The sequence below is a fragment of the Cebus imitator genome, unplaced genomic scaffold (genome assembly GCF_001604975.1).
Source record: "Cebus imitator isolate Cc_AM_T3 unplaced genomic scaffold, Cebus_imitator-1.0 Scaffold33, whole genome shotgun sequence".
In the NCBI taxonomy this organism is placed as follows: Eukaryota; Metazoa; Chordata; class Mammalia; order Primates; family Cebidae; genus Cebus; species Cebus imitator.
In genome coordinates, this window is record NW_016107348.1 from 4,105,348 (window position 1) to 4,131,447 (window position 26,100).

Below are 26,100 nucleotides of genomic sequence, written 5' to 3' on the forward strand. Positions count from 1 at the left end.
TGAGCTTCCAGTGCTGCTTCTACAGTAAGAGGCCACTCCTATGTGAAGAGGTCGAGAGAAGGATTCAGCAAAGTAGACTGAGAAGGAGATGCCTCATGAGCACAATGTCTTGGAAACCAAGAAAAGAAAGTGTTTTAAGGAGAAAGAAATGATCAGTTATGTTAAATGATGCCGATAGAGCCAAGGAGATTATGGCTGAGAATTGACCATTGAGTTTACAACATGGAAGGCCCTGGAAACCTGGGTATAGGCAGTTTCACTGGAATAGTGGAGGCAAAAACCTAATTGCCATGGAGGGGAGCAGGAAAGTAGGGCAGAAGCTGAAGTATAGCATGGGTTCGAGGCAGTTTTTTTTTTTTTTTTTTTTTTTTTTGAGACGGAGTCTTGTTCTGTCACTCAATGGTGTGATCTCAGCTCACTGCAACCTCTGCCTCCCAGGTTCAAGAGATTCTCCTGCCTCGGCCTCCTGAGTAGCTGGGATTACAGGCACACGCTACCACACCCAGCTAATTTTTGTATTTTTAGTAGAGATGGGGTTTCACCATATTGGTCAGGCTGGTCTCGAACTCCTGACCACATGGTCTGCCCTCCCCAGCATCCCAAAGTGCTGGGTTTACAGGCATGAGCCGGTGCACCCAGCCTGTTTTGTTTTTTCAAGATGGGAAAAACCAACAGCATGTTTGTAGGTAGGTAGGCAATATCCTGGAAGAGAGAAAAACCAATGATGCAGGTAGTGAATCCCTGAGTGCTGTCCTTGATGAGGGTGAGGGAGGGGCCCTCCTGTTTGCCTGAGATGGGCTACGTAATGGTGGGGAAGGTGGAGGTAGGCAAATTGTGGGATGTGGCAGTAGAAGGAAATAAGTGTCTTATTTCCTTAGGAAATAAGTCTTAGGAAATAAGTGTCTTAGGAAATAAGTCATTAGCAGAGAGTGACATGAGAAAGGAGATGTGGAAGGCTTGAAGAAAAAGGGAAAGTGTGAAATGGTCTTGAGAACAGGAGAGCAATGTGTTTGGGAAATGGATCTGATGGCCAGGTGTCTTAAGAACCCCTTGAAGTTAATGAACATGAATTCAAAGTGAGGCAGCAAGTTGTGGGTGTGTGTGAAGGACGGACTCTAATGACTGACCATGGAATTTAAAATGGGTTAGGAGGGCTGCGATGGTAAGGGAAGATGGGAGAAGGGCAAAGGTGGCAGGTTCAATGGATCGTGGCTCCAGGGTGGAGGTATTATTAAAGTCTGAGCACTCAAGAATCAGCAGTGGTGATTAGAGATGGGGTGCTCGAAACAGGTTGTGGAAGAAGTACAGTTGATTAAAATGGCACCATCTAGATGGGGTCACAGTAGTGAGGAGCTGAGGGAGGTGTTTTACTAGATAATTTATTTGGTTAAGTAATCACACTTTTCTCTCAATCCTGTCCTAGTTGAAGCCACTTCAGTACATTGTTCTGAAGTTTTATTTCTCAAATAAAGCCTAATGAAATTTTTGTTCACTGGCAGCCAATAGGCCATGAATGACACATCGTGACCCATGGATGCCCCGGCTCTTTGCATCCTGCACATAGACACGTGACAGACACTTGATGAGACTCCTTGATGCAAAAAGGTGGGTTTAAATCCCACATGAACCCTAGCGTACATGCTTGGGGTTGATGAAGTACACTTGAGTAATTTCTGTAAAGCCAGTGGTTTAAATAGGGATATCTGATTTAATCTAACCAAATATCAGATTACTGCATTTCCTTTTGTGGTTGCATATGCATTCTGCAAATTGGTATTCTTTTGGTGTACCTCTATAGGTACACTACATACCTATAAAACATTAATCAAAGCCCTTAGATTGGCTGGATCCCTCCCCTCCACCCCCAATCCCGCCGAGCAGTTTAGTTAATTAAAAAGAAAAAATATCTCAAGAATACAAGCTCATATGAATAATCTCATTTTAAAAAATAAAGATTTCTAAAATTCCCAAGTGAGCAAAGGGTGAGCAAAACTTTGACTTATACTGTCTGTATTAACTGTAGTGCTGAATAAAAATAACGGTTAAGAATGAACGAGATCCGAAATAAATGAAGGTGTGAGTGTGCCTAATCTGGAAACGAAGTGCCATCCTTTAGAAAAATACTGTCAGCAGGGGTTTAGTTGGCCAGAAACCACTCGCAAGCCCAACGTCTTCTTCCCTGAACTTTCTGGCAGTTCTCCATTTGCTGCATTTACAGGAAATGGGGAAATTGAGGAGGCTCTGAAATGGCCATGATAATTCTTTTTAAGAATCTTCGCCACAATTACACTGGCACTGTTCAAGGGCTTTTTTTCTTTCTGCTCATTTTAATGGCCTGAGATAATAGATCAAAAGGAAGGCCTGTCCTCAGATGTGTGTGAAAGCACAGAAGAACAGGATAAGACAGGAATCAAGGCCTCTGCCACTGGGGAATGCAGGTTGCTATATACCAGGCAATGGGTAGGTTTCCAAGGAGATGTGTCAGCGCCGTGGAATGCTGCAACTAGGCTGTGCCCGACCCAAGGAGGGGGTGGGTGCAGGGAACCTGCTGGCACATTAGAGGCCTTTCCATCTCAAGGTAAACTTTGGAGAAATGTATGTCTGTGAGTTTCATGTATGGGGAGCAAATTTTGAATTGCTTTCAGAGAAAAATATATATATACTGATAGAATGAAGATAATGGTAGCTACTGTTTGACCAAACAGATGTAGAAACTTTACAGGCTGATCCAACAATAATCTTCTCCCATTTTCTTTCAAATGCACAACCCCAAAGCATATACTTTTTAGTTTTACAAGGAAGGAGTCTCTCTAAGAAAATGTTCAAGTGGATTTTTGGCTACCCAGCAAATTATTCTAAGTAAGACATGGCTTTTATTCTAAATAAATACATAAATAAAAGGATGTGTGTGTGTGGGGGGGGGTGATTTTTAAGAGCATGGGAATGCTAGGACAGTCTGAGCATGTGTGTTTTAAGGGAGGCATAGAGATTGCCTCCTTTTGGGGGAGGGGCAGGATGCATGCCTCCAAAGGGTGCCCAGTGTCCTGGAACACTGAAAGCACATTCTCAGGACATGCAGAGGTAACTGGTTGGAACTTGCCAAAGGATGATTTTCCATTTGGCTCACAGCGATTCATTTATATTGGTTTTGACCATCCCACTCATTTTATTTTTAAGTCCTTATTCATTTTTGGGTCTTTCCATATAGGGTTAGCAAGGAATTACTAATTCCAGATCTGCCAACTGTGGCACTCAACAGAAAATTCCATCAATCTGGGGGAATCAGCTTCATGCTATTTTTTGGCCAGTGTTCAGTGAAAGTAAAATAATTCATTCAAGCAAAGACTGGATGGGAAAACTTACTTGAGGGGAAAAGACAGAGCTCCCATAGAAGAATGGCAAATGACCTCTGTAGCTATTCTGTCCTGAAGGAGGTGCAGGGTAACTCCCACTCCTTAAGTGTGGGCAGCACAGAGCCACTTCCCCTCAGAGCACAGTATGAAAAAGGGCGGGGAGAGGGACGTTACTGTGGACAACATGACAAACTCTGCTTCACCCGGGGGCTCCAGAGTCACCCCAACAGTGAGAAGTCACCCTGATAACATGCACTCTTGACACAATGAAATGAAAATGGCACTTGCCTCTGTGGTCTTCCTCCCAAAACCAGTAACCCCGTTCCATTATAATGATGAGAAAAATATCAGACGCATCCCAACTGAGGGGTGTTCTACGAAATGCCTGACCATTCCTCTTCCAAATTATCAAGGCCATCAAAAACACGGACAGTCTGAGAAGCTGTCACAGCCACGAGGAGTCTAAGGTGACAAGAAAGTGTAGGGTGATATCCTGGATGGAACCCTAGAGCAGAAAAAGGACATTGGGTAAAAACTGAAGAATGTATGAAGAGAATATAAACTTTAATAATCATGTGCCGATATTGGTTGATTAATGGTAACAAATGTACCTTCCTAATGTGGCATGCTAATAATTCCCCTAGTAATGGGGAAAACTGAATGTGCCGTGTGTGGGAATTCAGTTTTATTCTCAATCTTCTGTAAATTTATAGCTGTGAAAAAAAAAATCTGTTTAAGGAAAAAATTACTTGACTGAAAGACAACACTCCAGCCACCCCACCCACGCCACCCACGCCACCCACCCCTGCTTTCACAGAGTCAGCCTGATGCAGAAAGTCTAGTCATGAATTGTGCAGTTCTGGGTAGTTGGAACCTTGTAAATATGGATTATGCAGCAGGTGATGTTGTGAAGAGAGGTGCATTTCAGAGCTCCCAGCTTCCCCATTCTGGACGTGACTCCCCCTCCCCGCTCCCCCATAATGGTAGGGCTAATACTTACATAGTATTTTGGGCTTAAGTTTGTAGCCCATGTGTTGCCTTCTCCTTCACAGCAGCCAACACTATGAAATACTGTATCCATGAAGAAAATGAGACCTAGAGAAGTCAAGGACCTCGCCGAAGATCCCTTGCCTGTAAGGATGAAGCTAGGATTCAAATTCAGACAGCCTGGGTTCCAGAGCCAGCATGCTTTTAACCTCGTTCACTTCTCTTCCAGGTATTCAGAAGCTCATACTTTTTTAAAACAGAATTATCCTTAGGATAAGAATGGTCAAGTTCATTACAACCCATGGTGTCAGCTGTACTGTGTAGACTCCATCAAAAAAATAACGGATGTGGGGTGGGTGCTTGGAGCAGGGGAAAAACACCGCTCTCTGAAGTAATGCCTGGTTAAAATTACAGCGTTGGCCCAAATCCTACACTCAGATCACTGCAGGACCTGGAAGATACTAAATCCCAGCCTATAGTCAATTCTAGCCCTAAAACTAATGTTGTTCCCATTTGATGTCTTGAAAACAAACCAGCGTCGGGGCATTTTCAAGTGGTTTCTATAATAAGCATTAGTAAACCCACAGGTGTGCCTAAGTGAGGATTTGTGAAGCTGAGCATACTTTCCCAACCCTATATTTCATAAAAGTTGGCACCCTTTTATTTACAAAATGAGATAGAATTGGATGTACTAGTCCAAATGAAGAGAAATAGGTTCTCTTTCTTGTTTGAAAGAGATGTACGTAAGACTCTAAAAGATGTACGTAACAATAAGTTATTCAAAACAGCAACTTCTCAAATCCTGCCGTTTTCCATAAATTTCTTATACAGAAAGTTCACGATTTAATAAACACTCTTGGAAAGGCTAGTCAAAGAATAGGCCCATTTAGTAACTTCATGAATGTAGGAGCTAAAAAATAAAGTCTTCCATTTTGACTTCCCGCTGGAAAAGTCAAAGCTAGTTCAGACCATTTGGAGGGAAGACTGCATCTCTAGAACATACTGTTTACTTTTAAAGTTTCCTGGGAATGTGGGAAGGTGACAAGTTTTCTTTTTTTTTGTCCTTTGGTTGTCTGTGTTTCTAATGTTTCTACAATGGACATGCATTGCTCTTTTCATAATAAAAATAAATGAGAAAAGCTATTTTTAAAAGATAGGTTAGATTGCTGTTTGGACAGGAAATCACTTACCTACCTGGAAAATCATTGATGTGAGGCTGGGCACAGTGGCTCACGCCTGTAATCCCAGCACTGCTAGAGGCTGAGGTGGGTGGATCAGCTGAGGTCAGACATTAGATACCAGCCTGGCCAACATGGTGAAACCCTGTCTCTACTAAAAATACAAAAATTAGCAGGGCGTGGTGGTGCATGCCTGTAATCCCAGCTACTAGGGAGGCTGAGGCAGGAGAATCGCTTGAACCTGGGAGGCGGAGGTTGCAGTGAACCAATATTATGCCATTGCACTCCAGCCTGGGCGACAGAGCAGTACTCCAACTCAAAAAAATAAAGAGAAAAAAAGAAAATCATTAATGTGAACGTGGAGAGGAGCCATTCTGCCTGTGGCTGACCAGGCATTGCAAAGCAGTGCCCTGCTTTTAGGGCTGATGTTTCTTCTATGACTGCAGCAGGACTCTGGGGAATTCCATCTAACTCTGTTGGTGGGTTGAAGATCTGGCAGATGGTTTGGATAGTCTGGTTCCATGGAATTAAAAAATAACTTCAAGTTAATCCAACAAAACAATATACAGCCAAGGTTGGAACACAGATCAATGTCAGGAACGGATACTCATCACTCTGAAAGACAGAAATATGGGTGGAGTCAATGGGCTTTTGAAAGTAAAGGCTTTCATTCTGAAACTTGTGTGCTCAGTTCTTTTTCAGCTTTGCTTAGGAAAGAACCAAAGAAAAAAATAACCTTCGGTTGACATGGGAGGAGATCCACATGGAGTCCAAACTTTCCTTCTCTGTGTAGGAGGATCATAGTTGAGGGAATTAAACACAGGGCTGAAGTAGACCCACGTTAATGTAAACCAGGGCTTGGCAAACTTTTTTTGTAAAGGGCTGGAGAGTAAATAGTAGAGGCTTTGGTGCTTCATGGTCTTTGTTGGAGCTATTGAATTCTGTCGTTGCAGTAAAAGTAGCCATAAACAATATGTAAAGGAAGACATAGCTGTGTTTTGATAAAACTTCCCCCAAACAGCTGGCAAGCAGGATTTGGCCTGGATCTACAATTTGCTGACCTTTGGCCTAAACCAGTCGTAACCATCCCATCCCTTTTGCCAGTGATTAGCATACCTAGGCTTAAACCAATCAGCACAAAGCATTTTCCTGGTGATAATTAGGTTCAGAGATGGCATATGATAGGCTCAATCAAGAAAGATTTTTGTTTTGAGTTTGAGGGAGAGGATCTGATCTCGGAGAGATCAGATCTTGTTTGCAAAAATAAGCACATGTCCAACCTTGATTGCTGCTGGCACCCAATCTACAACTATGAGGGGAACAAGCTTTTGGATGAAGTGGATGATGAAAGACAAAGATAGAACTTATATTTTTGATGATATTATTATTGAACTACAGGATAATTTAACTCTATTTCCCATTCATCCTCAGGATTTTCCACATGTAAGCCTGTAAATGTGCTTATTATAAATGCCATTTTCAGTTAAGATTTCTGTTACTTGCAGATAAATGTATCCCCAGCTGATGGAAAGTTTAAAAATAAGTTTATGGCTCTCAAAGTTTGCAAACATTGAAGTGAGTTAGTTAACATCTGCTGCCATAAAATTTCCTTCCCATCATTAAAAATTAACATGAAAAAGAGAATAAAAACTAACTTTTTAACTGCCTAAAGTGGTAAATGTGGGTTTCCCAGGGGACAGGGAAGGTGTCTAGTTTGTTTTGTACAGCTATAATAGAATACCAGAAATAGGGTAATTGATAAACAACAGAAATTTATTTCTCATAGTTCTGGAGGCTGGGAGTTCAAGATCAAGGTGCTGGTAGGTTTGGTGCCTGGAAAGGTCTGGATTATCACTTCCAAGATGGCGCCTTAAATGTTGCATTACCCAGAAGGGAGGAACATTTTTCCTCAAATGGCAGAAGAGCAAAGGAGCCAAGAAAGAGAACCCATTCCTAAAACCCCTTTTTGCAAAAGGAATTAAACTGACCCATGGGGGTGGTTTAATGCCTACTCACCTCTATGGGTCATACCTTTTAATACCATTACAATGACAATTAAATTTTAACATGAGTTTTAGAAGGGACAAACATTTAAAGTGTAGCAGAAGTTTTGATTAAATGACCCTTAATTTATGGCACTGTGGAATACCTGGATTGAAGGACACTTTCCCTGTGCTGCGACCAAGAACTTGAATGCAAAGACGCGTTAAAGATTTGAACTTTCCCTCTGCCTTCCATTAACACCCTTGGTCTATGTGCAAGTCTCTTCCCTTCTTAATCTTCACAATCTAAATATAAGGAATGATTTGTAAGCATCAGCATAAGAATTATCTCTCTTTTTTTTTTTTTTTTTTTGAGATGGAGTCTTGCTCTGTCACCCAGACTGGAGTGCAGTGGCATGATCTCACTGCAACCTCTGCCTCCTGAGTTCGAGCAATTCTCCTGCCTCAGCCTTCTGAGTAGCTGAGACCACAGGCATTCGCCACCATGCCTGGCTAATTTTTGTGTTTTTAGGAGAAACAGGGTTTTACCATGTTGGCCAGGCCAGTTTCAAACTCCTCACCTCAGGTGATCCACCTGCTTAAGGCCTCCCAAAGTGCTAGGATTAAAGGCATGAGCTATTGTGCCCTGCATTATCTCATTTTGAAGTTTACTGGTTCTTATACAATTTCTATTATAGTTGTATGCCATTCTTCTATATTCATTTTAGTTGTATGAATGTATGGCTTGGGATTATTTCAATAAAATAAAAAACTTGAGTTTTAGAATAGTTTGTCCTCCAGCAGGTCAAATCTGAATAACATTAATTATCTTCCTAACTTTTTTTTTTTTTAGACAGAGTCTCTTGTCACCTAGGCTGGAGTGAAGCATCGTGATCTCAGCTCACTGCAACCACTGCCCCCTGGGTTCAAGTGATTCTCCTGCCTTAGCCTTCTGAGTAGCTGGAATTATAGGCACCCACCACCACACCTGACTAATTTTTGTATTTTTAGAGAGATGAGGTTTCACCATATTGGCCAGGCTGGTCTTGAACTCCTAACCTCAGGTGATCCGCCTGCCTTGGCCTCCCAAAATTAGGAAAGGCATGAGCCAGTGCACCCAGCCTTTCCTAACATTCTTAAGGGGTAATTTAATAAGGTACAATTTCTCTCCTTTAAACTCAGATATAGAAAGGTGAGTGATTCAACCTTATAAAATAAGTACAAAACATGTATCATTTATTCATTCAAAAAGATATTACTGAGGGCCTACTAAGAGGCAGGCGCTGTTTCATGCTTGCTACAACGCAAAGTCCCTGCCATCATGAAGCTTATATTCTATAAGAGGAGACAAATAATAAATAATGAATCTTATGTTGGGTGGGATAAGTAATAAGAAAAAACATAAAGCAAAGGAAAGGAATAGAAGCTAACTATGCAGGGGCAGGAGGTGGTCTGTGATTGTAGGTACCCTCAGGTGGGGATGAGCTTGGAGGTGGAGTTTGCTTCTTGGTTTGGAAAACAGCAGGGGGACCAGAGTGGCTGGAGCAGAAAGGATGAGGGAGAGAACGGCAGAGGATGAGTTGGAGAGGTGGAACAGGGCCTATCACGTAAGACCTGAGAGGACACAGAATGACTTTGGATTTTATTCTGAGGAAGATGAGAAAGATGGGAACACTGGAAGACTCCCCAGCCTATAGACTCTCTGACAAGCCCGACTGACCCCAGCATACCAAAGACAGTAATATTTAAGATCCCTTACTATTCATCAAGCTGATTTGTAGTCTTAAACAGTTGAGTAGTCATTTATTAGAAAGATCAAAGTGGGGCTGGGTGCAACGGCTCATGCCTGTAATCCTAGCACTTTGGGAGGCCAAGGCACGTGGATTGCTTAAGCACAGGAGTTTGAGACCAGCCTGTGCAACATGGTGAAACCCCATCTCTACAAAAAATTAAACAATTAGCTGGGCTTCATGGCGTGTGCTTGTAGTTTCAGCTACCTGGGAGGCTGAGGTGGGAGAATCACCTAAACCCAGGAGGCTGAGGCTACTGTGAGCTGTGATCACACCACTGCACTCCAGCCTGAATGACAGAGCAAGGCCTTATCTAAGGAGAACAAAACAAAACTGTAATATTTACTAATAAAAATTCAGGGTCAGAAAAATTTATGTAACACATAAGATAATTTCACAAGAACTTGGGGGCGAAGCTATGGGACTGCTGACAAGAAGCAGCAGCATTTTGTTACAAGCAGTCAGTGTGAAGGAGGGACTTGGCATGATGTCTGTTCATGAAAAGGGTTCCAGAGAAGGCCTTGGACCTGTGCTATTCAATTAAGTAGTCACTTACCACAAATGGCTATTAAAATTAAAATTTAATTAAAAATTCAGCACCTCAGTCACATTACACATGTGGCTGGTGCTTGCCCTATTAGGGAGCACAAATATAGAACATTTCCATCATTGCAGACATTTTCACTGGATAGAGCTGCCTGAGATTCTAATTCCCCCATACAGACAGGGTGTCAGTCTGATAGAATCTCTCATAAAGGTAGGCAAGCAACCTACTCTGGAAAAGGAAGCATGGTTTTCTGGAGACAGGATCACACTAAAATGGCTCTTTGGGAACATCAATAAACTTAAAGATAAGATAGAAGAATAGCCATTTGTCTAGATGTTCAAAAAAATTACTAAGATTCTACACCAAAAATTATTTTAAAAATTTAAGTACCCCCAGAACTAGAGGTAACATTTTGCTATACGTACAGAACTGCTTAGAGAGAATGGGCAGTTTTTTTTTTGGGTGAAGGAAAATGTGTTGGAAGAGATATCGCCCAAAGATTGGTATGGTAAGCAATGTTTTCTACAATGATTGCAAATTACCTGGAACACATAATATATGGTTTAATCTTCCAGATGGTATTTCACTGAAGTTGATGCTGAATATGAAATCAGTGCAGAGAAAAAGAAACCTTTTGGAAAAGCTCATAAGAACTAGAGTAAGCAGAAAGATGAAATATGAAATTCAATGAAAACTGGCATTATATTAAAAACAATCCAAACTGGAATTATTAAATGATGGGATCTGAATTATCAGCTTCATACCAAGAAGTCATGTAGACTGATCCTTTGGTTTTCATTTGCTGCTGATGGCGGAGGAGGAGGGCCAAGGCATGCTCAGCAGACACTTGGGTGCAAATTAGAAAATGTGACCCCTCCAGGCAGAGAGCTAGCAAAAAGAAGCTTCTCTGGGTACCTCAAGAAAACTAAAAATACAGCTACCATATGACCCAGCAATCCAACTGCTGGATATACCCCCAAGTAAAGGAAATCAGTATATCAAGGACATATCTACACTCCCATGTTTGTTGCAGCACTGTTCACAATAGCCAAGATTTGGAAGCAACCTAAGTGTTCATGAGCGGATGAATGGATAAAGAAAATGTGGCATGTATGCACAATATAGTACTATTCAGCCATAAGAAAAAAATGAGATCCTGTCATCTACAACAACTTGGATGGAACTGGAAGTCGTTGTGTTAAGTGAAATAAACCAGGCACAGAAAGGCAAACTTTGCATGTTCTCACTTATTTGTGGGAGCTAAAAGTCAAAGCAATTGAACTCATGGAGACAGGGAGTAGAAGATTGGTTACCAGAGGCTGGGAAGGGTAGTACGGAGTAGAGGAAAAGTGGATATGTTTAATGGGTACAAAAAAAAATTGTTACAAAGAATGAGGAAGATCTAGTATTTGATAACACAACAGGGTGACTATAGTCAATAATAATTCGATTATACATTTAAAAATAACTAAAAGAGTATAACTGCATTGTTTGTAACACAAAGGATAAATGCTTAAGGGGATGGATACCTCATTTTCCACGACAAAATTATTATACATTGCATGCCTATATCAAAGTATCTCAGGTACCTCATAAATATGTATACCTACTATGGACCCTTAAAAATAAAACATAAAATTAAATTAAAAGAGCCTCTCTGAACAGAGCAATTAGAGAAAAGTTTTCCTTCCTCTAGATGCATGCAGGCCTGTGCCAGGGTGCATGGCATGGCAAGGTAACCTCTGTGCCGAATTTCAGTGTTCTGCCAGTCCCACCCTCTGAACCGTCCTGTGCCAGATGCCAGGTGCTGGACTTAAATCATACTAGGTGACCTGTCTGGAACACTCTCCCACCACCATCAGAAAAAGTTATGCCCCAGTATACAAGCTGCAGTGTATTCAAATGTAAGAAATTCTTACAATCTGATTGTTCATTGTCAAGACCCATGGGAAAGCTTAGAAACTTCCTAAGGAAAGTAACCAAAATCATCACCAGGACAGGATTATGGAAGAGTCTAAAAGTAGGATTTTTTTCAGCCTGAAAGGCAAAGGAACATATGGATAAAGTTTATAAAATCTTAAGAGACTGGAAAAAAGGATTTAGGAACTCCGAAAGCACTAGAACCAGTGATAGGTGTGAGGTCCTTGTATGAATAATATAATAAAAGAAAGCTGATTTTATATATCAGACCAACAACACCTAGAAAATACAGATATTTAAAAGAGTTGGTTAAATTTTTGGATGATAATTCCATAGCATGTGAATTAGGGAATATCAGGATCTTTTAGACTTTTCCTAAACATTGAAGTTGGTGTAATGAGAGCAAGCCACTCCCAAAACATCCGCTGCTGCTTCTGTCAGATACAGCTTGGTTCGATGTAAGGCCACGTTGGTCTGAATCAACATGGCATTTTCTGTTATCACTCTTTCAGCTCTGCCTGTATTTCAGAGGAAAAATCAACAATATGGTTGACTAGTTAGACAAGATCTGGTTCTAAAAGGAAGCTCATTAAAATAATTTTTATTAAAATAAATGTATTTATCAAGTTAACAAAAATTCTTCAGAAATTTCCAACAGGAAAGATTAGTGTGCAGATAACAATGAGACAGTTTCTTCTAAGATGGGTTTTACATTAGGCCTTGAAGGGTCCAAAGATTTAGAATTGCACCCTCCACCCCTTTTAAAAGATAATTTAGAGTGCAAGATTAAAACCTAGAAACTAAATCAACCAAAGTCCCCCAAATCTTACTTAAAAGGAGATTTTCTAGTAGAGCTCAAGTAATACATATCCATGTGTGTGTAAAATTTTCAGCGTAATTCACTGGAAACCAAAAATGTATCTGAGGCAGATCTCAATCAATTTAGAAGTTTAGAAGCCAAAGTTAAGGACAATTTACACCTGGAAGACAGATCTATGCCTTTCTCCAAAGATGATTTTGAGGGCTTCAATATTTAAAGGGGAAAAGGTGGGTATTAGGGAAAGAGGGAGGAATTTTTTAAAGATGAGTGTAGATAAGAGGCAAACAGTTGCATTCTTTTGAGTCTTCGATTAACAGTTCACATGCAAGGGTGGGTAGAGGAATAGTCATTTATGTATTCTTCTAGCTCAGTGAATCTGCATTTTTATAACAGATAAATACATGGCAGAGGAAGTGATCAGAAATGCATTTGTCTCAGGTGAGTAGAGGGATGACTTTAAGTTCTGTCCTTTGTCCTGTACCCGTGAAGATAAGCCATCAGTGTACCTTGTCAGGGTGAAATTCAACAGAACTTGATCTTGGGGCCCACAGGAATTTCCTAGAGGGCAAATTGTGAGGGAGGTATGTAGCTTTTTATTTATTTATTTATTCATTCATTCATTCATTTATTTATTGCTCTGTCACCAGACTGGAGTGCAGTGGCACGATCTTGGCTCACTGCAACCTCCACCTCCCAGGTTCAAGTGATTCTCCTGCCTCAGCCTCCCAAGTAGCTGGGACTACAGGTGTGTGCCACCATGCCCAGCTAATTTTTGTATTTTTTAAGTAAAGACAGGGTTTCACCATATTGGCCAGGATGGTCTCGATCTCTTGGCCTTGTGATCTACCCGCCTTGGCTTCCCAAAGTCCTGGGATTACAGGCATGAGCCACTTCGCCTGGCCTGTAGCTTTTTTATCTTTGTAACTATCTTATTTAGAAACAAAATGGGAGGCAGGATTTGTGTAATGCAGTTCCCAGCTTGACTATTCCCTTTGGCTTAGAGATTTGGGGGAGTCCCAAGATTTATTTTCCTTTCCTTTCACACCATTTTATGTTTACCTGAGACACACAGATGTATTCAATTCCATATAAACAATTCTGTTGCAAAACCAAGTAGCCATATTCTGCTTAAGCTGAAATTTTCTAAGTTAATTCTAAGGGTTGTATTAATAGAGGACACTGAGAAAAGAAAATAGCAAAGGCATTAGTTAATCTGATAAAGTGATGACAATTAAACCTGTTTTACTTTGTATTCACACAATAAAAAAACAGAGCACTGAAATAATTGTCCAAATAATTCAGTCCTAAAATAAATTCTCCTAAAATAGCCAGGTGGTTGAGGCAAATGTGTCATTTTGGTTTAAGTTGACTGAATCACTGAAATAATTTTCCTACTAACTCTAAATAAACATATTGAGGCAATAAGAAATTTTTAGGTTGCGGGGATGAGAAATTTTTAGGTTAGTGAGGAAGATCTCTAGATTTTTCTGTGATTATTTGTAGCTCTCTCCATCATTGCAGCACAGTGGAATAACCAATCTGCAGGTTTCCTGTAAAAGAACCACGCAGGAATGTTTGGGGATTTCTGTGTAAGCAAGCCCTAGAAAAGCTGAGTTCGGGGATATAGCTGCTAAATTCCTGAGCTGTTGTACATGGCACAGACTCTTTCCACTATGCCGAAAATAACTTCCAATTGTTCTAAGGCGTTCAAGAGTTGAGTTACTTAATAAAGTGCTCTTATATCTGGATTAAGGTATCAGACCAACAGAAAACCATGCAAGACATGATTGGACGATATAAAAGGATGTTGCATAATAATCTGAAGTCGTCATACACTGAAGAATAACAAAAGGTAATATGACAAAGAAAATGTACCCCTAATAGCCAAACCTTGCTTATTGTTTACCTGCTGCTTAGGGGTGACGATAGAGTATAGTATATGTTAAGGAATAGGCATGTCATATTTTATTAAAGATCCAATTCAAACTTTTTTTTTATATGAAGAGTGTATTTGTTTTAATATTATAGTTGAATAATAATAATTTGTTTTATTTATTGTAAATAATAAAATTAAATTAATTTTATTAAATAATAGATTTGTAAAATTAATTATTAAAATTATTAAAATTAAATAATTTAATTTAAATTAATTTTATTAAATAATAAATTTGTAAAATTAATTATTAAAATTATTAAAATTAAATAATTTAATTTTATTATTTAAAAATACATTTAGAAACATTGTTTCTTGAATTTATTTCTTCTTTACAAAGGCAAAGGTAGGGTCTCTGATCTAAGGATAGCCACCTCTCATTTCTTTTTTTTTTTTAATTTAACTTGAGGTGCATGCTATATCTGGCATTTCTCCCCATGTTATCCCTCCCCACCCTCCCCGCCACCCCTCATTTCTAGCTTATCTTGTCAAGTCGGCATGTGATACAGCCCTGACCTCCATCACTGCAATACAGATAAGAATTTTCACTGCAGTGGTCTCCTTTGCCTCTCTCATTCAAATCCAAATATCTGTGGCCCAAGCATAAGCATGGTTGAGGAACCAGGGGCAATGTTTCATCTACTAATCAACATTTCACAGATGCATGGGTGACCAAATTTCAGTTTATGGGAACACAACAGCTGACACACTCTTGAAATCTACTAAATGTCCCTCTCTCAGAAGCTTTTGCCCTCTGTTTTGTTTTGTTTCTATGTCTATTTTGCTTTCTCTCAGTATGTGCCCCTTTCCTCTGTGCTCCTTCCCTTTTTCTCTCTCTCTCTCTTTTTTTTTGACATGGAGTCACACTCTGTTGCCCAGGCTGGAGTGCAGTGACACGACCTCGACTCACTGCAATCTTTACCTCCGAAGTTCAAGCGATTTTCCTGCCTCAGCCTCCCAAGTAGCTGAGACTACACGTGCATGCCACCACACCTGGCTGATTTTTGTATTTTTAGTAGAGACAGGGTTTCACTATGTTGGTCAGGCTGGTCTTGAACTCCTGACCTTGTGATCTGCCTGCCTCGGCCTCCCAAAGTGCTGGGATTACAGGTATGACCCACTGTGTCTGGCCTCATTTTTTGTATTGTTAAGCTAACAATTGATTTAAATATTTCTGTCTATAATAGCTACACCAAAAAAGATGCAAATGAAGTTCTTCATGTGTTGATTTCTCACCATATCTCTGGCCCAGGTGTACCACCAGCCAACCACAGAAAAAGGATTATGTCCCTTTAATAAATAAAAGGCATTATTTTAGTTCTGGTCTGGCCTCTATCGCTCTCTGAAAACTAGCTGTGGGCACACCACATACGTTTGTGCATAAAATGGAAGCTTGCCACTTCAGCCAGGGTTTTGCTTCAGAGAACATTGTTTTCTGGAGTCCAGCCAGCCTCAGAGAATTTACCCAGACGATCCAGGAAACACTGAACCATTTCCATTTATGGACATTTTCCTTTACCAATTAAGAACAAAGGGGAGTTAAAAAATTTTTTTCCTGATTGCTATATTTTACAGTTAAACTTGTAATGTGAATGCTGACATAATTAGAACTCTCTGGGGAGATTTTTTAAAGGGCAGGGAACAGGGACCAACAGCCCTGTCTATTGCTGGCATGTTAACAGCCAGTGCTTCAGTTTTTATCATAAGTGAGTTTGAAAGCGGGCGACATGCCAGACATTCCTTCTGAAAGTAAACTAAGGTAATGATAGAATTCAAGGGAAAAATCAACATGTTACTTATAATTCTATTTTGGGGGTTGGGTGGAGAGAGGACCATTCTGTGAAATGATTTACACAGCACTGAAGAAAGAAAAGTCTCCTGGGTGATGACTGGGCTGCAAAAGCAACAATGAACAAAGGGGACTTCCAGGGCCTCGGCCTTCCTGGCCACACCCTGTGGGAATGCCCTAGTCCTTTCCCGCGCTGTGGTTGGAGAACCTCTACGTAGAACTTTATCCTCACCAGCACCAGGAGTTACACTCCATATGGACAGCTCTGGGGAGGATCAGATGAAAATCCAAATGCTCACTTCCTAGAAAAAAAGTCTGAGGTGGGTTTAAAATTCGTGCCCCTAAGGAAACATTTCAAACAGCATCTTTTACTTTTTGTAGATTGCCAAAACAGACAGGTTTCCAGAAGAGGGGTCCTCCTGCAATTCTTGGGTAGTGTCTCTGCTCCAAGGTCTGAGCTGGCAGCTTGGTGCTGATCCAAACCAGTGGAGATGTCAGGCCTGGTTTTGTCACACAACTTATGCAAACGCTTTTTTTTTTTTTTTTTGAGAGGGAGACTCTCTCTGTTACCCAGGCTAAAGTGCAGTGGCACGATCTCAGCTCACTGCAACCTCCGGCTTCTGGGTTCAAGCGATTCTTCTGCCTCAGCCTCCCAAGCAGCTGGGATTACAGGCGTGTGCCACCACATGTGGCTAATTTTTGTGTTTTTTAGTAGAGACGAGATTTTGCCATATTGGCCAGGCTGGTCTCGAATTCCTGACCTCAAGTGATATGCCCACCTTGGCCTCCCCAAGTGTTGAGATTACAGGCATGAGCCACTGCTCCCAACCTGGAATTCAATTTATTTTGTCTTTTTTGTTTGTATTTCCCTGTGAGGGAAACAAAAGTGTCTATTTTCTTTATTTTATTTTATTTATCTGTACAACAAACTCTCATGACACAAGTTTACATATATAGCAAACCTGCACATGTACCCCTGAACTTAAAAGGTAAAAAATAGGGGGCAGGGACTCAGGCCTGTAATCTTAGCAGTTTGGGAGGCTGAGGCAGGTTGATAACTTGAGGTCAGGAGTATGAGACCAACCTGGCCAACATGGCAAAACCCTGTCTCTACTAAAAAACACAAAAATTTGCCGCATATTGTGGCGCACACCTGTAATGCCAGCTACTCAGAAGGCTGAGACAGGAGAATTGCCTGAACCCAGGAGGTGGAGGTTGCAGTGAGCTGAGACTGTGCCACTGCACTTCAGCCTGGGTGACAGAGCAAGACTCTGTCTCAAAAAGAATAATAATTGAAATATTTGGTAAGCAAATCTGTAAGTAAAGGAAATTTCCAGATAGGCAGCAAAAATGTGAATTAATTAACAGCTTCCAAGTAAATATTGGTAATCTGGGCATGAACCTGGTTTAGGCCAAGAGTTCCACAAAATTTCTTAACCATGATTCAATAATCAATTAGTAGAAGGGTTGAAGCAAAAATTTCATCTTTCTCATATGGTATTTTTCAGTAATTATAACAGAAAAATGATTAGTGCTTAGTCAGTGATAATAATTTTTAAAACAATAATTATTATTCTTATTATAGCTATACCTCTACAGTACATATTATGTGCCTGGTGCTGTTCCGAGTCCAAGATAATTCATTACCTTTAATAAACCTACTAGGTAAGTGTTTTATTATTATCCCCATTTTATAGATTAAGAAACTAAGGATCAGAGAAAGCAAAGTAACCTCGTGATGAGCAGAAGCCAGGATTTGGCCCTGGGAACCTGCCCAAGCCTCCTCAACTTTTCACACTCTTGACCTCAGTAATGCATTAGAGAAGAATTCTCAGATTGGTGAAAGGGGTCGATATTGTCCCTGAGCAAGGTAAGGGATGAAACCAGAGCAGGGGTGTCAAGCCTGAGCCAGACAGTTGTTTGGATGTATGGAGAAGCCCAACATAAGGCGATGCAAAGAGGTGGGAACTGAGAAAAGTTGGGGAGTGCCCGCCTTAAAGTGTTTATATTTTAAAAATATGTTTAAAATCCTGCACTGTTTACATAAAGAGGCTGCCGGTGGGTCTGGTGCCAGGGGCCTGCTGACCATTTGCTGTCCCTGGTCCAGATGACCTCTGAGAGTCCTTCCAGAGCTAACATCTTGGGAAAAATTAGAAATATTTGTTCAGAGTCCTTTATGATGTGATAGTCTACAATCTGGCCAGGTTATAATGGTCGTTGATAATAATCTTTGATTGCATGTTGAATTCATTCAGTGTTGTGAATTTGTCTTTTTTAAAGGTACTTTTTAATCTGACCTAACAAAGAGCTTATGGATTGTGGAGCCAGCTTGCCTGGGTTTGAATCTAAGCTTTGTAACTTACTAGCAGTGTGACTTTGAGCATGTTATCTGACTTTCGCATGCCTGTGTTTTCTCGTCTGTAAAATGGGGACATAATAGTACACCTAATTCATACAGTTGTTTTAAAGGTTAAAAGGTTAATATGATAAAGGATTTACAACAGCAACTGACAAATAGTAAGCATTACATATGTTTGTATTGCTATTATCACTGTCCAAAAATGATGCTAGATGAAATCATCTGTTCCAACTTTTAAGATATAATGAATTATAGCAATCTGTACTAAAATGAAATCTTCTTTCAAGACTTTATTTCGTAGGGCCCTGTTCCTTGTTCCTGCAGGACTGTAGTGAATTGCACAACATGGATGGGACTGAGGGACAGGACCTCAGCTTCCACAGGCACCTGCAACTAGAAGGAAAAATTCTAAATGCCTGGTCTCTGTGAACTGAAACCTTAGCCGTAGCTGGAGACAGTTTTGAGAGAGAAGAATATTTGTGTCATTTGTTTGAATCCTGGGCAGAGTAGAAAAGAATCAAGCCTTGGATGAGAAAGTTGGAGTTTCTTTTCTATTCCTCAGGTTTTGTTGCTGGAGACTTTAGAGTAGGTGCCCAGCCAGTTTGCAGCAACCTGTCTTGCCCCTGCCATTCTTGGGTGCCATATTCAGACCCCAGTTATTCCTAACACCCAGGTCATGCTCCACGTTCTATACAAAGCCATCCCTCGCTATCCCAGTCAGCCCACACTGGTCTCCATGACATGTGTGAGCCAAAGTTCTTTGACACTTGTGTCCTGGATGGTTTGTTTGTTATCTTATGTTGTTGCCATCCACAAAACAGTCTAGAGAATATTCACAGATTTAGTCAGCAAACAGCTGTCTACTGGGGAGCTTGGTAGGCCTTGATGATGGGAAAAAGGGTTGGTTGTCTTGGACAGATTGTGTATATATAAAGCTCTAGCAATTTTTAAATCACTAGCAGGAATCAAAGTCTCCTTGACAGCAACCTCTCTGAATTATTGCCGCTAGCCTCCTTAGGAGTAGGGACAATATAGGTTATACTAAGATTTGCAGTTGTCTGGATATTACTCTCCTCACCTAGCACAGTGGATAACATTCACAGTTGGTCTCAGCAAATATTTTCTCTAGTGCCCATGGAGAATGGCTGATAAATACACTCTAAGATGTGAAAGAGTTTGGTGTCTGGATCGTCTGTCTTATTCAATTCAACCCAATATTTATTAAGCACCAACTGCAAGCCAGATGCTATACTAGTTAGGAATGTAAAGTGGGCCGGGGACAGTGCTCATGCCTATAATCCCAGCACTTTGGGAGGCCAAGGCAGGAGGATTACTTGAGGCCAGGAATTCAAGATCTGAGGCAGGAAGATTGCTTGAGCCCAGGGATTGGAGGCTGCAGTGTGCTATGATGATGCCATCGAAACACACACACGCGCGCGCGCGCACACACACACACACACACACACACACACACACACACACGATACTCAGTCTTTATAGGGAGGTCGGCCAGTCATCAGTTAACTTTATGAGTTGCTAACCCTGCTAATCAGGAAGTTATGTGGACCAGGAGGGGAACCCTCCTTGCTCCAGCCTGGAGAAAGGAGGCTGCTGTATTTCAAAGAGAGGTTGACCCTAAGCTGGAGAGTGGAGAGGACCCTATTGTGACTCTTAGACTGACTTGTCTTCCTTGATGTCCTTTAAGCCGGAGCTGATTGGGGCGGCTGCTTATTTCTGAGTTAGCGCACTTAAGATTGGGCCTCCCAGTTTGAGGAAGGGGCGGGCTCCTACCTACCTCTGTGAATCTGCCCTGGACCACCCCGGGAGAGAAGGAGGGCTCGCGGAATCTGGCGCATTCCAGGCGAAGGCTCCCGGGCCACAGCCTCTGTGCCACACCCTTGGCCCGGGCCAGGTGTGCGCCCTCCTCGCAGCGAGGGGGAGCGGGCGGCTGCGGGGAGCGCGTTTCCAGCTGGGGTGTGCTGCGTGTGTTTGTCAGCCTCTGGAGGGCTGGGTCCTCCTTATTCACAGGTGAGTCACACCCTGAAACACAGACTCTCTTCCTGTCAGGACTGAGTCAGGTAGAAGAGTCGATAAAACCACCTGATCAAGGGAAAGGAAGGCACAGCGGAGCGCAGAGTGAGAACCACCAGCCGAGGCGCCGGGCAGCGACCCCTGCAGCGGAGACGGAGACGGCGCGGCCGGGCCCCGCCATGCCTGCGCTCTGGCTGGGCTGCTGCCTTTGCTTCTCTCTCCTCCTGCCCGCAGGCCGGGCCACCTCCAGGAGGGAAGGTGAGTCGGCCTCCACGAGGAAACGTCTCAGCCCTGGGCTGAGAACCTGCCTTTCTCTGCAGACCGTGATGGCTGAACGTGCCTCCGAGGATTCCCACTTTGTCCAGAACTTCGTTAGAGCTCCCCTCCCCTCCCCTAGCTGGGGCTTCTCCAGAGATCGATTTTAAATGAAACTAATGTATAAAACTGTCTGCTTTTCAAAATAGGAAGCCAATAGGCTGTGCTAAAAGAGGGTCTTCCTTACTTTAAAACTGTTCCTTCTTGATTTCTTTTTCCGACCAAGGGACACCTGGCCCCTATTTAATCAGTAATACGTCGTTATTATATGCGTTCTTTCCCCGGTGTGTGCTTTTATTAAAGAGATTTTAGTGGGACTGTTTCCCATGACTGTGAACACCACAAAGATTGCAAAGGAACCTCTTCAATAATCCTGTAATTCATGTTTCAACTTTGGGTTGGAAAAATGAGCCTTAAGAGTGTTAGTAGTACCCTTAACTTTTGCATAATGTTACTTTTCATAGTATTTTCATGTAATATTCATTCAACAGGCATTTATTGGGCACCTGTGTCATATATCATCTGGTCTTATCTGGGGCACCTAGTTGGCTCCCATGCATAAGTTTTGTTCATGTAAACAAAACTTTGTGAGAACCTAGCAACTGTTAACTGTATGCATGTGTCAGCTATGACAACACTTTATGGGTGTTTTCCTTGTCACTTAGTTCTATCGATATATGCCTGTATAATTGCCGTGGTATTTTATGTTTATATTGCCTCCTGCACCTGATGGCATTTCAATCATCTTTCAATAGGTCCAAGGCCAAGAGCCATTTCCACACATGCGGGTGCATGAATATGAGATAATGCGCACATGCCCATGGAATTGTATAAGCCATTCCCCATATTATTGTGCAGTCCGGGTGATGCTGGCCTGAACTGGATTTGAATGGCGTGAATAATGTTTGAGCATGTGTTTGAATGCATTGCTGCAATCCTTTTTGTCTAAAATAGTCTTGGAATTAGCTTCCAGCCCATCCTTTCTGACGACCATTTTCAAAACCATGTATGATTGTCACCAGAAAAAGGTGGGGGGAGGGGAGTAACTATGTGAAATAATGAATATGTTAATTTTCTTGGCTAGACGTACCATTTTACTGTGTATATTGAAACAGTATCTTGTATACCTTAAATATATATAGTTTTAAAAAGTGATAAATAAAAGGTTCTGAAAATGATCGTGTAGGGTAGAGATTCTCTTAGGGCTAGGATAAGAAGTCTCAGCCTAATGGAAGACATTCCCAAAGTAAGAATAGTCTCTATTAGAATTTAAAGGAACTACTTATGGATCAACTACTTGAAATCTCTTGATTTGAAAAATGAGAAAATGGAAACATGTTTCTCAGGGCCACACAGGCAGCCATTGGCAGAGATTAAACTGGTGCTTGATCCAGGGGCTCTTAGGCTGGAGCTTTTTGAGCCACATTATAAAAGTAATAAAGAAATAAGATGCATCTTTTATGCATGAGAAGTAATTATTGAAGCAATTTTCTTGTTGGCTATAGTTGAGTGCATATGTATGTGTTAGCATTAGGGAAGAAAAATAAATATGTAGGATGCTATGAATTGTTTAATAAAATCAGGCTTAAGAGAACGGAGCTAGGACTCTCACTTCGTAAAGACAGACCGGCTTCTGGGCATCGATCTACCCCATGAAGTCAGAAATACCACTGAGGCTCATTTCCACTTTCCCCTTCCTCGGAGGCAGACTAAAGTTTTATTTTCCTTCTTTAGAGGCCTTCATTTTGGGATTCAATGGGAATGTGAAATTTGTTGTCAGGGTAGAACACACATGCTTTTCCATTCATGGGATGCTGGGATATGCTAGAAGTTGGACTGAAAATATCGTACCTGCCCTGTCCCAAAGTGACCATGTCTGAGTGTCCTGTGGGCCGCACATTTGAGAACCTAAAGCAGTAATGTTGCTTCCTGGTTGTTTCTTTGCAGTAGAAATTATGGCAATAGATGAAATCAGCAAGACTTTCAGGGCTGGACTCAGCTAAAGCACAGGCGTAGAGTCGGCCTGACCTGATTTTACGTTTTGGTTCATTCACTTACTAGTTCCTTATTAGTAACACTTGCTATTCACTTCTTTGTTGTTAAATGGAGGCAACAGTACTTCAACCTTGCAGAGTGTTTGAAAGGATGAACAATGATTGTAAAGTGCCTTCAAATGCCTGGAACCACATTTCTTTAAAAAGTCCAAAGCCAACAGTACAGTGTAGTGAACTCATATGCCCAGAGATCATTAAGAAAGACCAAGGCCCCCCTTCAGGATAGGATTGCCTGGTGTGAGATAAAGTGGCATGTGGCTCTAATGATCTGGATCTTAGTTCACAGCGGGAGGTAGGACTGGAGAAGGATTGAGAAAGAGATAAGAAAGAGACTAGAAACGTAGCCACCAATATGCGGTGAAGGGCTCTATGTGCCAGGCTGTGCCTGCAGGCAAAGAAGAGCTGTGAGTGATTCATAAGCAGGAATGAGTGTGACTGGATTCAAGTTTTAGAAAGGTCACCCACTCAAGGGCTTAGAGAATGAAGTGGAGCTCAGAGAGCTAGACAAATGATGACTGCAGTAATCCAAACGAGAGATGATGAAGGCTTTCATCATGGTAATGAAAGCAAAGAGGAAAAAGATTACAGGGACATTTAGAAGGTGAAACCTAAAGAATCTGGTGATCTAATTTAGGGATATGTGTACAGGAAAGCTGTGAAAAATAAGGAAGAGTCCAAGATGGATCCAAGGCTTTAGGTTTGTACTTGGTTAGACAGTGATGCCATTAAAGGGTGAGGACTACAGAGGGATCAGCCCGGACACAGTGACTCAGGCCTGCAATCCCAGCACTTTGGGAGGCCGAAGTGGGTACAACGTTTGAGCCCAGGAGTTTGAGACCAGCCTGGGCAACATGGAGAAACCCCACCTCTAGGAGACTGAGGCAGGAGAATCAATGGAGCCTGTGAGGGGGAGGCTGCAGTGAGCTGCGATTGCACCATTGCACTCCAGCCTGGGTGACAGAGCGAGACCCTATCTCAAAAAAAAGTTAAAGAAATAAAATTAATATACAATAAAAATAATAAAAGAAGGATCGGATTTGGGGACAAGGTTGGACAGTGGTGAGAGGAAGGAGTGAGTTCCTGTGGGGACCTGTTGAATTTGAGATGCATATAGAGATTTCCAGCAGTTCCAGTGAACAGCTGGAACTATGATTTTGAAGTTTAGAAGAGAAATTTGAGATGTAAATTTGGAGGCTCATAGGTAGAAAGCAAAGCCTTGACCACAGATGAGATTGCCTAGGATATGAAGGTAAAAGAAACCTCAGCACTTAAAAAAGACATAGAGGAACAAGGGAGCAGAATCAGGAGGAATGAGCACTGAGGACAGAGGAGACTCAAGGAAGAAGAGGGTTTTGTTAGTCAAAGGAAGGCTGTCAGCAACATGGCAGAAATAAGTGGTATTCAGATATCCAAGTGTGTATATTGCAAAGGATGAGGACTAACATGACGCTCCTGGATTCAGCTGGTAGGTGAGTTTTGAAGCAAATGGTGAAGTCAGAATCCACAATTACTATAGATCACTAATTTGGTTTTCCCCGTGCCCCGATGTTAGAATAAAGATGCTGTGGATAGAGGAAGGATCCCTGCAAATATTTATGCTCCCTCTTAGATTCAATCACTGAAGTGGCATAGCATCATACGTGCAAGTGCAGCCTCGGGAGTAAGACTGCCTGGGTTCAAATCCCAGCCCTCTCGTGTACCACTGTGGGACGTGTATATTGCGGGCCTTGGGCAAACTACTTCACCTGTTACTTAGCTTCTACATCTCTAGAATAAGGATAATAAATTGAAATGACCATTGCACAAAAAGCACCCAATATGTGTTAATGAATTACTGTTATTGTTACAGCTAACTGCCCTGTCAGTACTGAATTTGGTATATTGCCTTCTGTGTTTTAAGTGGTAACATTTTTGAAGGGGCTCCTTTTTACTGTCCTTTCATCAGACCACAAAAGGTGCTGAGGAGCCTTTCTGCTCAGACAGAAATGAGCCCCAAGTTTTACCCAATGAAACAAGGAACCCAAAGCAGGTTGCAGTTTCAAGATTGGCCCTTGTATTCTTCCTTCTCCTTGCCTTTTTCATCCACCAGACCTCATCACATACAGACTCAGCAAATCTATTGCTTTCTAAAATGTACTTAAGTGTAAGATGACCCCACAAAGATGATCTCTCATTTCCCAATGGGAAGAACTTCCCCCACATCCAAAGAAAGGATTTGGGCAACTTGATTATGAAAACATTTAGCAATATAGATGTAGTAGTCAAATGTCTCTTTAAATTTAATTTAGTAAACTAATTACACAGATATATTGAAAGTCACATCATTGATGAAACAATATACTTAGACGTATTGATTTGTTCACTCACATTTCATGATGTAATTATATTCAAATTACATTCAGTTACATTCATCTCACCAGATGACTTGAGATATAGTACTGTTTGAATCTGTTTTTGATGTGGTCACTGGAAAGTACATCATTTATCCTTTCAGTGTTTATTGTGATCTTCACAGCATAATCACTCTAAAAGGCTTATATGTAACAACTGTCAGCACTCACAACTATGAAGACATGTACCGTTATGAGAATTGTTTAGATAGCTGATCCCCTTTCTTACTGATAAGTCTCCAATACATTGATTGAGGCCATTTTAGCTTAATGTATCTTCTTCAAACAATAATAAAGTAATTGAGAAAGCACCCTATAATATGCAAGATTTTGAAAGGACTTAAATATGATCTTTTTTTTTTTTCCTGAAGGATAATTTTGGAAAAATTAAACCTCTACCTTATATTCAAGCATGTACAGTAAACAGAGATATAGAACTGGGTTGGAGGTGGGCTGGAAATTCCCATGTGGGCTTCAATTTTGGTGTTCTAAACTCGGGCAGCCACTGGTTCAGCCCCACTGGCCCAAGAAGCTGAGAAAGATTGTTGATTTGTGATTACCGTTTATGGGAAAGTCAGGGCATAAAGTTAAGATGTTGAGAAAATCCTGGGAATATTTTTCCCATTGAAGTTCTTAATGGCTCAAACTTAAT

The 26,100-nt window shown here is 41.3% G+C and overlaps 1 protein-coding gene and 1 long non-coding RNA gene across 3 annotated transcripts in view; both read left to right on the plus strand.

The window, feature by feature from the left end:
• Positions 1–1,508: 1,508 nt before the first annotated feature.
• On the plus strand, positions 1,509–14,429 carry LOC119470539. The gene is made up of 4 exons (XR_005199450.1): positions 1,509–1,605; positions 2,776–2,859; positions 4,406–4,569; positions 14,331–14,429. It is a non-coding gene; the product is annotated as an uncharacterized LOC119470539 (long non-coding RNA).
• A 1,166-nt stretch (positions 14,430–15,595) lies between these two features.
• LAMC2 (laminin subunit gamma 2) overlaps positions 15,596–26,100 on the plus strand; it is a 64,126-nt gene continuing 53,621 nt past the window's right edge. Inside the window, exons 1-3 of one of the 2 annotated variants that reach the window (XM_017524506.2) lie at positions 15,596–15,620; positions 17,997–18,169; positions 20,726–20,947. In XM_017524506.2, coding sequence (XP_017379995.1) covers positions 20,869–20,947 — 79 coding nt within the window. In that variant the 5' untranslated portion in view covers positions 15,596–15,620; positions 17,997–18,169; positions 20,726–20,868. Of the gene's footprint in view, positions 15,621–17,996; positions 18,170–20,115; positions 20,948–26,100 lie in introns of those variants that run through there. The other variant, XM_017524507.2, reaches the window with a different exon arrangement.